This window comes from Takifugu flavidus, chromosome 16 (genome assembly GCF_003711565.1).
Source record: "Takifugu flavidus isolate HTHZ2018 chromosome 16, ASM371156v2, whole genome shotgun sequence".
NCBI lineage: Eukaryota > Metazoa > Chordata > Actinopteri > Tetraodontiformes > Tetraodontidae > Takifugu > Takifugu flavidus.
The window spans coordinates 1,498,374-1,511,592 of record NC_079535.1 but is presented as its reverse complement, the minus strand read 5'-3'; the positions used below and the strand labels follow the sequence as shown (position 1 = coordinate 1,511,592).

At 39.6% G+C, this 13,219-nt stretch overlaps 1 protein-coding gene and 1 long non-coding RNA gene across 5 annotated transcripts in view; one reads left to right on the top strand and one right to left on the bottom strand.

Annotated features, from left to right (window-relative positions):
• The window catches only part of LOC130539667 (uncharacterized), a 173,294-nt gene that overhangs the window by 3,248 nt on the left and 156,827 nt on the right, over positions 1 to 13,219 (bottom strand). The gene's annotated exons all lie outside the window — the stretch shown is intronic.
• Positions 3,901 to 12,800, top strand: si:dkey-16j16.4 (uncharacterized). Of its 2 annotated transcripts, none has more exons than XM_057058150.1 (5): positions 3,901 to 4,427; positions 7,527 to 7,605; positions 8,066 to 8,191; positions 9,638 to 9,691; positions 11,788 to 12,800. In XM_057058150.1, exons 1-5 carry the CDS (start codon positions 4,402 to 4,404, stop codon positions 11,911 to 11,913), a joined length of 411 nt encoding a protein of 136 aa, XP_056914130.1. In that variant the 5' UTR covers positions 3,901 to 4,401; the 3' UTR covers positions 11,914 to 12,800. The 2 variants fall into 2 exon arrangements, with proteins under 2 accessions (XP_056914130.1, XP_056914129.1); XM_057058149.1 differs by having other exon boundaries at positions 3,906 to 4,427; positions 7,686 to 8,191.

Sequence of the window (13,219 nt, the reverse complement as noted above, 5' to 3'; positions counted from 1 at the left end):
AGAATTATAATCTTAACATTTGTATTTGTTATGTTAATTTATATTTTAATGTTGGCTAATGATATTGTGCATACAGATTCTGGGTTTAAAAAAAAAAATCAGAGACATAGTCTTATAAGAAATAACAAGAGGCTACAAAGAAATATAGGTGCTGTAAGATGTACAGTATATTTACATGATACACTTCTTCAATGTATATTGTACTACATACTTGATATTTTTAAAGCACATACTTCATATCAGTTCTAATACAATGGCCATGTGCAGTTTTCTTGTCCATTTGGCAACTGTAAAACACACGACTGATGTCATGTGTAAAAATAGGCTGGTTCAAGCAAAAGACTACCACCATGTGGTCAGAGACTCTAAGTTTAGCAACCTGCATGAGCTCAGTTCTCCTTTTACACTCTCATATCTGGATCATTCATGTTTTGCATCCTCCCCCCTTTAAACTAAAGTCATTCTAGGTTCAGTGCTTCTTATTCCTCATCAGTCACCTGGTAAATGATACAATAAACTATGACACAGTAAAAATGGATACATCTTTAAACCCCCTTTTTCCCCTGATGTCGTGAAGGCTGGTCATTTGGTTTGGTCATTACAAGCTGTGTCGCTTATTTGAAGCTTTATCTCTACAGAAACATATTTGTTCAAAGAATATGAATATGAAATATATTAAGTAATTGAAATTCTGCACCTTTTATAAAGCCCAATTTAGCTATTATACATCTGAGGTTTAATTTATAGTTAAAACATGCTATTGTTAAATTATAAAACCATAAATATAAAATACTGTTTCTATTTATTATATAGTAAAATATATATTTTTTATGTCTCTTACTGGTTTCTTTTTTAACAAGAAGTTGCTATTTTAGTCATAGTCAATATTACCATCCAACCAAAAGTCATCATTGCATTTAACAATGAAAACTGTTCTCTATATGATCCATATTTGACAGTTATGGATGTGTTACTGTAGAGTGCAGCATACTATTAAATCTGACTGTGAAGTAAGGGATAAAAGAAGCAGAGATGCTTACATAAGTTAGTGCACACTTTTTGTTTAAATAAAGTGAAGAGAAAATAGTAGCCTGGAAGACTAAAAGTAACCTCATCAGCACAGTGTCCTCACGCTTTCCGCCAGTGGGTCAGTTGGTGAGTGAAAAATAGATGGGTGTGGAGGCGAGAGGAGAGGCAGTGGCCGTGCTATCCAGAGGAGAGTGTGGGCGATGCAGGCAACAGTATCCTGAAAGACAAGGACTTCCATGGCCAAGTGGGCCATTTGTGTGGCTAAATACAGATATGATGATGCACGGGGGTCAGCCACCAGATTTGTCATCAGCTATTTCAGCAATGTTAAACAACCGATGACAAAGAGGGAAAAATCACGAGTGAGTCCATGCTCACTTTACTTCTAGCCCCCTAAGGCTTCTGATTGTGCAACCAGTACGTCACCTGAGCCAAACAATGCTTCCTGGAGTGCCATATTTGGTATCCAGGAGCTTACTGTGCCAGAATGGCAATACACTTATTATACACTTATTATTACAGCCACTTTATTCAAAAGTGCAGCAGACCTGATTATAGACACAGTAACTCAATACTTATAGACTCCAGTTTGCATGTATGATTTATGGGGTTGTTCTTCTCCTCTGTCTGTCCTTCCTCCTGCTCTATCTCTCCTTCCTCTCCTTTAACTATCCAGGTCTCCCCATATGAGGTCTTTCCTGTTAAAAGGGCATTTTTCAGCCAATGTTGCTTGTTTTAAGGGTCAGTCTGGGTTTGTGTAAAGTCCCTAAAGATGATCATGGTTGTATATAAATGAAGTTAAATTCAACTGAAAATAAAAAAATATATAGATACAATGACCAGATATCATTAGAAGTATACATATTTCTGAGTAATTTCCATTAGTTGTAAATTACTGTGTCACACTGTAATCCAGTGGGGGTCTAAAAGAGTGTATTTGTCTTGTCAATACCGCTTCTGTCCATAATCAGTTTGTAATGAGTAAATTATTTTGCAGTGTCAGTGAACTGCCAGTAGAGAGCAAACCAGACTGCTGTTTAATCTGAGCCTGCTCATTGAGACACCAGCAAGATTGAGCGACCTTTCATACTTAATCATTGCACAGGAATTAATGATACGTATGACGTGGCAACAATGTCAGAATAGTGAAACAAACTCAGGCTATATTATAAACAACTGAATATTAGTCACACTCAAGGTCACACAGGTTGACCAAGTGGTTGACTGAGTGTGCTACAGTTATGGGGAAACTGTAAAAACTATGCAACAAACAAGCAATGCGTTGGCTGATGTACAACTGTGGCAACATAACTAGGAATTATGAAGATCATGGCATTAAAACGGCTCCACACTTTAGTGACTATAATGCATAAAAGGACAGAAGAAAAACAACCATGTTAGCTTTGACATTCATAGATGTTTTCTAAATAGAGACTCTTACATTAGTGTGTATGATATAGTCTTATATATTTTATTGTTCATATTAAGTTGTATATGTAGGTGTTGCCTTATTTCCATGGGTTTTGGAAAATGAAAGACTGTTACCCCCCCACTGTTCTTATTAATACATTCCAGGAGATATCTATGGTTGAATATGGTCTAGATTACACAAAACGCAAATACGCAGGCAATCACACACACACACACACACACACACACACACACACACACACACACACACACAAACTGCATCTGACAATGTTTAGCATAGTGAGTGTTACTAGTATTAGTTATGTGAAACAAATTCAGCCTGTCTTATTAACAATTGAATATTATCAAATGGACAACCAGTCATTCACGACTAAGGTTAAGTTTAGAATCACCAATTTCTAACTGGGCCATTGGATAGGGGAAGAACCCTGGAGCACCAGGAGAAAACCCATGCAAACTCCCACATGACAGCCAAATATTTCAAAATGATTTTAAAGAACATGATAGTGATAGTGATGATAGTGATGATAGTACTGACTAGATTATTGTTACACTTTCAAACTGGGGATAAACCAGCACCCATGTAGGAATTGTATGCCTATATCCAAAACCACCTTGAAGTAGTTCATGTTTACAAAGAATGACACAACAGGATACTGGTCTTACACCAATTATATCGGACTTGCACACTGGGATTTCACACCTCTGTTCTCTGCTTCTCCCATTTCAGGAGAATCACAGGATAAAACTCTGGTCAAATGCATTTTCTAGACAGTGTTGATACTGCAAATGTATTAATTACCTGAATTATTTAGTGAATGCATGAAATGTATGAAATTAATTGTAATTGGTCTATTTAGCAAAAATCTAACATAACAGCTTTGCTTACTTACCCCTGTATACGTATGATGTTAACCCAGGCTGCTGATGTATTAAGTTAGATAAAAGATTAAATACTTTACTATGCTACTACATACTTATAAGACATGTAAAAGAGGCGGTGGACTGCTTCCAGTTTCAGTAATCCACTTGACTCATGCCTGACCTAAACGGATTACTATGACCTGATAATTGTGAACCCACAAAGACAAGCTATGTTAATAGCTATACTGAAATGTACCTTTAAAACATGATGGCCTTTCATAATGTGATTTGTTCAAAAGTGTTTAATGACTAAAATGAACACAATAATATCATGATCTATCATCAGATAACGTTCTCTTCCATGTTACTGCGAAACTGTAGTTCAGTACAAATATATTCAAATTCTTTTTATGAACAACAACTACGGTTCGGAGTGTGTAAAATATGTGAAGTACAGCTTTGAATAAGCGGAATATGAAAATAATATGACTTTAACTCAGCCCATTTCCGCCAGAGAAAAGTGACGTCATACACCGAACAGCCAATCACAGAAGAGGCCGCATAAGCTGGAGGATCACTGTACGTGCTAGTGCGTCCAGTGTGCGTCTACTTGCGTGTATGCGTGCGTGTGTGAATGCGAACAAGTTTTTTTTTTTTAATTATTATTATTTTTCCCTGTTTAAATTAAGGGGTTAAAGGCAGCATTAAGGGGTTTCCCCGCCTTTCCTAGAAAAAAGCTCCAACACATCGGAGACTTTAATGAGCTCGAAAATAATGTTTACTATGTGCAGCCTCCAGAAGATACGACTCATCTACGCAGTCAAACTAAATTTGCTCTTTTTCACTTTTTCACTTTAAGCTACTCATACGGCTACATTCTTTTTTGTTCAGTGACCAGATTTAGAATTACTTGTCCCGTTTGCCTTTTTTAAAATGTAAAGTCGCTCAAGTAGGCTAATAAAGGGGCGGTGAAGGCTGCAGGAGACAGTAAAGCGTAATTGCTGCAGACAAACCTGAAGCTATTCAGGGGGAAAATGCTAAAGACGCTGACGAAGAAGCTAAGAAGACATTCACTTAATGAGATGCATCCGTTCCATGTCAAGGTAAGCTTAACTTGTTCGGGAATTAAAGGTTGCACGTTAAGAAATACGTTGGAAATGACGCATTATGTGGCAAGTTTAGGGTAGAATCAGGAGAAACTGAGTTGGTTTTGAACCGGCGTGGCTTTACTTTAGACTTATTTTCTTGCAGGTTTACGCAGCAGCTGTTAACGTTGCATTAACCCGGTCATGCTGAGTTCAATGACACGTTCATTTTCTCTTTCTCTTTGGCACACGCACGCACGCCGCCTGGATCCTTTGGTGGTGCATGACGATACATTCAACTCCACCATTAGTCCTTTGAATTGTTTCAACAGTTGTGGAAAATGCTCACGATTAGTGCACATTTCTCAAAATGCTAAAAGAAATGTTGCGTTCGTGTAAGTTTGAGCATCAACTCTGCGCGGATGTCACCAAAATTGAAATGCCGATAACTAAACAGCATCAGTTGCTCAAATAACTAAACCAGGGCCTCTAATTTTCATTCCCCTCTAGATTTTACCTACAATGGTCATCCTCCACGGCCAAATCTCAAGTTTTCTTACTGAAAAACTTGCAGGTTACAATAATATTACGTTTTTGACATGATAGCGGCTGTGCACGAATATGCAGCTACATGCAGTTTAAATGCATTTACAATAGGGTAATGTATCACCTGTATCCATAAACTTGTCATAACCAGAATGTTTTATGGTTTGATATTGACCATGAAATGTAAAGTGTCGTGCTTGTGATTTTAGTGTCCTTGCACTCGTTTGAGCACGGAAAAACACACAACAAATTGTGGGAGTGGATCATTTTATTTTTGTGCCGGAGTGATAACACAAGTGGCACAAAGGTGATTTGTTTAATCCCAAATGCCTGCAGTGTCTGTCAAAGTGTCATCATTCAAGATACTGAACCCCAAAGTTGTGTTGTTGCCGTGTAAATGTGTGTGATTAGTAATTTTCTCATGGGCTTTACAGCAGTGCTGAAATGTAAACTTGTCAATTATTGTGATTTGTCAAGTATAAGTGGAAAATGTCTATATAAATACAGCCCCCGTAGCACATTATACTGTTTTTGTAACATCTGATCACTTCTGCTGACTGTAGTCATTCATAAACTGCAGTTCCTCAGCTTAAAAGGCCACTATTTACAGGGACTGACCACAGATCCCAAAATATTAGCATCATTGTGCTTGTAAGTGGTGGTGGGCCATTCAGATGAGACTAGAAACAAGCAAACAGTCATTATAAACCTCCTTATGACTTCATCACACAACTGTTGTCTAACTGACACACATATACACTTGCACACTCACACGCAGAGTTTTCCTGCCTGATTTAGTCAAAAACAAACTCACGCTACCCTCCAATTGCTAAGTTTACCCAACCACCTGTCCTGATGCACAATCCACTTACTGCACGGTGCATTCTTTCACCAACATTATCAGGTGGTTTTAAGATTTAAATTTGCATCAAACACAGCAAATGTGCTTCAAATACATCAACGTGTCCCCACATATGCTTATAATTAAAACGTTGGCCATAATGTTGGCCACAGATTTCAAAACCTGCACAGAAAATGACAGAGAATTTTCCAATCAGCTGTTCTGTAAGTCCCACTAAACAGAGCCCGTTCTTCTGAATGAAAGGGTCGAGAGTAAAGCTCACCATAGCCCTGCTTCAGATTCTATTGACTCTGAGCCTTTAAAATAACCTTCCCTGCTTAGCCTGGGTATCATCTCATCCTACAGGTAGTATTTTTATGGGTTAGTCACACACCATCTGGTATAATGTTATGTTCTTGAGGAAAAAAACTTTTTCTCTGGACAACATTATCTACAATGTCATTTAAATGTGTTGCTGTTTTATCTATTTTAGTAACTTTGCGATTTTCCTTAAAGTGGGACCAGGGTGCTTTTTCTCACATGAGTTGTCACGGCACATGCTGCTTGGTTATTATTTTTTCTCATTTTAGTACAATCATGTTCCTGCACACATTTAGGGCCAATTCAGAGAGGAATATAATACACGGGATAGACTGTAGTTCTACAATAAATGTGGAAATAGATGGGCCACTCGCCATGCAACTGAAGGAGGCTGTTTCTCTTACATGTAGATTTATATTCTACCACAGACAACATAGTTTAGATTTTTTATGATGGGTTTTTCATTAATGCTTTAAAAATTCAAAAATATTAACTTGAGTACAATTAAACAGAACTGAATACAGGTGGTGTTTTGGGGGGGTTGGCTCCATTTTTGTTCTTTTTTAAGAGCATCTTAGTGAAGAGTGTGTCTGCACACCACTATGCATGTATTAGCAAGTAGAAGGAAGGACATCTTAGGTTTGTGTGGATCTGTGTGTAAGTACACACTCGCACAAGCACAGATGGCAGCTGCTCAGCGAGACCTCTGAGTGGTAATTACTGAGCTTGAGACACGTTAGTTAACTCTTTGCGTTGCAGTTGACATTGTCTAGTGTTGTTACTAATGTAGGAATGGAATGTAAGTGTAAAAAGACAAACTGCATTATTATATATTATATTATTACATAGGAAAATAAACCCAATCCGCTGCCATCAAATTAGTTTGGCTTTAAAACTGTTACTTGCAAAAGAAGAAAGATTTTATGGGTGTTATTTAAGTTTCTTTTTCATTTTTAACATCTGTAGTTCCTGTTTTCAGATTAAATTTCCTCAAAAGAATCACCTTTTTGAACATAGTTGCTGATAGTTTTGACCTTATTGTTTGATACAGTAACTGTTCCATCCTTGATTTACCCAAAAATGCCACCTGACTGTGGTGAGCATGGAGTTGGTTAACTCTAACTTAGTGTTTTAGAGTCAAACCTAGCTGAATTGTGTTTGTGCCTTTTAATGGGACATGTACAGATATGGATTTTATGTATATACAAGTTGGAATGAAATACTTTTGATGCGTACGCGTATACAGATTTTAATTTTGTTGTTATATCTGCTAAAACAAGCTAAAAAGCATCATTAGCATTTTTGTTGAGGCATGACAGGGGAAGGACGATTTCATATATAATGGGGTCCCAAAAGAGTAAGAAGTATTATATGTCATATTTCAGCATTACATGTGCACTTTGTTGCAGATTTCTTACCATGGCAGTGGAGAAGGAGAAAGCGATGACTCTGAGGGAGAAAACCAGGAGCTCGCACAAATTGACAGAGGTGTGTACACGTTCTCTACATTTCCACGTTATTATTTATCTCTAGCCTCTATTCTATTTCATGTTTATGAACTACTCCAGAGAGACGACGGAACTGCGCCCTCACTCCGTTGGCCACCAGTCAGCAGCACAACCAGAGTCCCCTCTCTCCTGCGCGGTTTCGCCGCCTTCGCCTCCTGTTAGATGCCAACCTGGATCGACACTCTTCAGAGGAAGAGCTTGAACGTATCAGCTGTGGAGACAACAGGAAATGGGTGCCTAATCTTCCCCAGCACTGTAGTGATCATCACAGTAGTGCTTCCAGTGATGAGGAAGTGCGGGACCTCTGTGGTTATGGTGCACCTGCTGGTTCCACGAGGCCCCTGGTTGAGCCAGGTGCTTGCTTGGCTGCCTCCCCCAGTCCTGTTCTCTTCAGCTCCAGCCCACCACGTAGCCTCAAGCCCCCTCCCATGTGTTTTAAGGTGCAGGTGGTGGCACAACCCATCGTTCTCACCCATTTTGAGCAAACAGCACCTTACAGGAAGTACCGGCACAGTTTCTCTGGAGAGCCAAGGAGGCCTAGTCTGGACTTGGAGAAAATGCAACAGGTTTGTACTTAAGTCCTTCTGTAAATTAAAAGTTTTCCTGATAAACCTCCAGTTGGGAAATGATTCAAAAGCTCGAACGAGTATGATGGGCCAAGCATTTGATCCAAAAATATAATGACGTCCCCGCTGTCAACCCTACGCACACGGCCTCACAAATGCTCACACAAAACAAAATCTTTCCTGTTCATTGCCATACGCTTGCCACCATGGTGGTCTGGCTGGAGAGGGATGAAGGCAAGGGAAGCATGGACGACAGATGTCCACCCTCATTTCTCACAAAAGCTGGCAAATGAGGGGGAATGATTGAGGGGTAGAGGCAGAAGGAGAGGATTAGATAAACAACAGAAAAATGACAACCACTAATGAGCAATGGAAACGCTGATCCTCTAATCATTAAAACCCTAAAGACTTATTGGTGTTCTGTGTGTGCGTGGGTGGGGTGGGCACTGCACTTTTCTGGGGGTCCATTGGGAGTTTTTAGGGAGAAGAAGGGATTACAAAGGTGAAGAGAGAAGAAGAGGAAGCATATATGTAGTGGTGGCTGGGGAGGGCACCCATCATCTGCCTGTGTGTTTGGGCCTGCAGTCGAACATCCTCCTGTCTATGAGAGTGTTGCTGTATCTGTGTGAGTCCTTCCAAAATGTGGGCATGTGTGTGTTTGTGTGTGTGTAAGAGTGTGTGCACACTCAGCCAAGTGGAAAGGGAGGTCCTGCAGGGAATACAATAGGGGGCCATCAGAGGTAGCAGCCTCCCATTAACCCTTTAGCTTGACAATATCCTTTTAAACATGAGCATGTTGCGAGGCACGTCTGTCTGGCCGTCCGTCCATCATAAATCATAGTTAATAAATGTCAGGCTTGAGGAGAAAAGTTGGAGTGTTGCATAGGTTTTATGTAAATGGTTATTTATGTAATATTTTAGTATCTATGGTACATATCTGTAAGGACTTGAATTGGTTATTTTTACAATTATGCTTAAATAATGTGTTTAGAAATGGATAACCTGGATATGACAACCTGCAAGACTTGAGGAGCCTATATGTAATAGACTGAAATATAATAGTATCAATAAATATAATCATATGATACATAGGAATAAAATTAAACAAAAAAGTACATTTTGTGTGTATTGTGTACATGGAAGTGTGTATAGCAAAATACAAAACAAGGATAAATAATAAAAAGAATAGAAAATATATATCAAGAATATTCCTGCGAGAGGCTTGTGTTTCCATTTTTTCCCATACTCTGCGCCTTAGAGGCAAGCCTTGATCTGAGACAGTTCTATGATTGTGTGGTCCCCCCCCCACTGATTTCACTGTTGTGAAGTGTAGCAGCACTCCTGTTTAGTGACGTGCATCAGTGAGGTTATTTGGAGACACTGGGCCTGTTTGCATCATACCACCCAGGAACTCATGTCATAGCTGACATTCTTTTCTCTTCACAGAAAATGCTGCTGAAAAAGAACTGTGGAGGGAAAACAAGGACAATAAAGATCAGAGTAAGTGAAATTGGATTCAGTTTAAGCTTCCCAACACTCGATGGAAACACTGTCATATTTCCTAAATAACCTTCTATTGTCAAAGTCTACTTTTGGGAGTTTACAGTAAGAAAAGTGTATAGGTTGAATAATTAATTTGTGAGGAAGGCACATTTGATCGTGCATTCTAACATGCCTGGACATCTTGGTATGCAGCAGGACGCTCCAGAAGGAGGCACAGTATGCTGTGAATGATGATGTTATTGTCACCTTGTGTGGGATAGTGTCAGTGCAACCTTATCAGCCATACATACTTGTATATGTACACAGTTTAGATGTAACAGCACAGATAAGGCAGTTCCCGTGTATTTACGTGTCATTGGTACAAACTGGAGAATCCTTTAGAGTGGTTTAAACAAGGTAGTTGAGCATAGCAGGAGGAAGAGTTGGAGCATTGTGCAGTGTATTGGGAGTCATGGAGTAATTTTGCTTTTACAGCCTGGTTGGCTGCTATGGTTTAACTTCACCTGCACATAGAAATATTAGTCTGCTTTTCTCCCTGGCATCTTCAGCTGTGTTGTTGTTATAGTTAGTGGCGTCCGTGGGCATTGGGGATCTTCCTTTTCATAGGTTTAATGAGGGGTGGAATGATTCGGGAGCTGTTTTGGAGATTCGTGTCCACTTGAGCCACTGTGCACCACCCGCTCTTTGCTGCTGCGGCGGCTTTCTTTTCACCCTCTCGATAATGCTTCATGCTGAATAATCTTGTTTCCTCATTCCTCTTACCTTCGTAATCTGATAATATCAAACATGTACTGCGTTCAAGGGTCCATAGCAACATATTAAGGCATAACTAATTATTCAAGGCCGTGCTTCTCAGATTTTTTTTCTCTTCCTTGAAAATATAGTGAAATAAAGATATAAAGTCCTGGTGATTATTGCACTCATTAAAGAAACATAAAGGTGATCCCTAATTGGTATTAGTTGATGCTTGCAGCGGTTCCAGTTGCCTGACAGCCAGATGGGCCTGGGTTCCACGACTCCTGGAACTTTGCGTGTCCTTCCTGTGTCTGCGTAGGTTTTCTCTGCGTGATCTGGCTTCCTCCCACAGTCCAAAGACATGCATTTGGGGGATAGTGGAATTGGTTACTCTCAATTATGAACGTGAGTTGTAAAGTAGATGCTCCCATTTGCATCCAAGAACTGATTTATAGTGGTTTTCCCTCTGTCAGATGTTTGAGAGCACATCTCCTGTTTTTTTAAATGTACTTTATTTGAGCACGGTTGAACATAGATGTCTATCAGAGTAATGAATATGAAAACTGAAGCAAAACTGCCCTATGAAGAACTTGTTAACAGAACAAGCATCTTTTGAGTGAACTGGAACTTCCTTCTGAGCTATGCTGAAAAGTCACATATATAAACAAATGTCTTACACTTCCCAACACAATCAGACGAGATGGCAGTTTAATGATGCAGGAAGTACGCGCACAATCATTCACAAACACAGAAAAGAACAAATCACTTTTCAACAATCTAACCAAACAATTGTGACATGCTGCTGGAGCCAGTATTGTCCAGTACATAGAAAGGATATTCATTTATTTATTATTTGTTGGATTTTATTCATATTATATAATGATTTTCTATAGAAATTGACCTTTTGGCACAGCACTCATGAACATCTCTATAACTCTAAGATCTCTGATAAGCCCAAACTTGTGCTACATTAGCTCTGTTTTAAGGTCTCAATTCTTCCCAGTGCACAGGCTTCGTTCACGATCTGCAGGCTCTGGAGGAAAGTGCTGCCTCACTGCCAAAGCCAACATCATTTTCTCTCATTTCCTGCAGGGAGGAAAATGACGAGGGCTAATTTTAGATGGACTTGTGGAACAATGAGGGTCTGCAAAGCCACAGATTTGCTGTGAGAGTGCAAAAAGCATCCCAGTCAACCTGCTGTTTTCCTGAAAAATGAAATCAGTGTAATATGTTCTAATAATAGGTTACTGCTTGCCCATTGGATCAAATGGACCTCTCAGGGTGGTGACGGAACCCGTGCTGACATGAATGAATTATGTAACTTCCCAATAATAACATCTCTCTGTCTGTGTCCACAGAGTCTGAACAACAGTCGCCCTTCACCCAGGTTTACCTACGATCCCTCCATCTTTGCTTTCCGCTCCTTGAGCACTGGGCCTCCCTGTAGCGTCCTGACTCAGCCAGAGGATCCCTCCTCCTCTTAAAAGAAGTCCTCCCCTTGCTGAATAATCCTTTTGCCATTTTCTTACCAATCAGATCTGGTTTCCCTTCTGTAGCAACACTACTGAGTGATTTTAGAAATGAGGTAGTTGTTTGTTATGGTTGAGCACACTCAGGAAATTTCAGCCTCTTATTTTAGCATTCTGACGCTACAACCTCCACATGGAATCATTATTTGGGGCGGTGGTAAAAGGCCTTAGCACAACACATGTGAGGATAAGTCGTGTTTTGTCAGAAGACTGATAGGAAACAAACAAACCCCAGCGGAGGCCGAAAAAGACAAAGCCGAACATTTTCTGTGCTGGAAGTCGTTGGAGGTTTTATCACAGTAGTCAGTTGGAATAACACGTCCAGTATAAGACAATCAAGCAGTACCAAGGTTTCTTCCACTAATGAGGTGGGGTTGAAATGGCTCAGATATGCGCGTTTCTGGATGTCTCGGAATATAAAAGTCATGAAGAGATTTCACAAATGTGTGACAATAGAGGAAAATAACATTTCTGAATTTGTCTTGCAGTACTCAGTCTCTTCTTTATTCACATTCTGCTGTTTTGTACTGAAATGAGGAAGTACAAGACTAGTGAGCTGTAGGTGGCAAGTGTAATTGGTGCTGGGTGATGCCCAGTCAGTTGTAGTGTGCCATGTTTTCCCCTTATGTTGTACCTCACCTGCCAGGTAGAAGGGGACTACTGCAGAAAGAAAAAACCCAGTTGTTTTCTTAAGAAACCCCCCAAATCTCTGAATGCCTTTAAATTATAATCCTCTTGTGTTAAATGAAAGTTCTGTGATTATATGAACACATTTTCCACCACTGCAATGTGTTAATCCAGTGTTGCACAAACTGAACTAATAAATGCCCCATGGCGTCTTCTTTGGGTGGTCATTTGTTTTTGATTGTGGTATTCCCCATGAACCTCAACTTTTTTTGTCATGTTTAAGACAAATGGCTGCAAACATACAAAGCGTATATTGTATTTCCAAATTAGACGCATATTAGTATTTGCAGTGTTTAAGTACATGTTGACATGGTTGAGCGGAACTCATTTTAAAGAAAAAAACATTGCCAAACCACCTCAGAACATGAACTCCAATCAGGAGAATCCGTATCCACTGTTAGATATTTACCAATACTATTACACTTATTCTAGCTCTCCAAGTGGATGTTTCCTGTTGTACAACGGCAGTAAGTGTGGAACGTCTACACATCTTGGTCATTCTAAGACAAATTTACTGCCCCTCCTTCTGTAAATATTCAGAGTAGTGGTTCCAGTTCATATTTTTAACTAACCC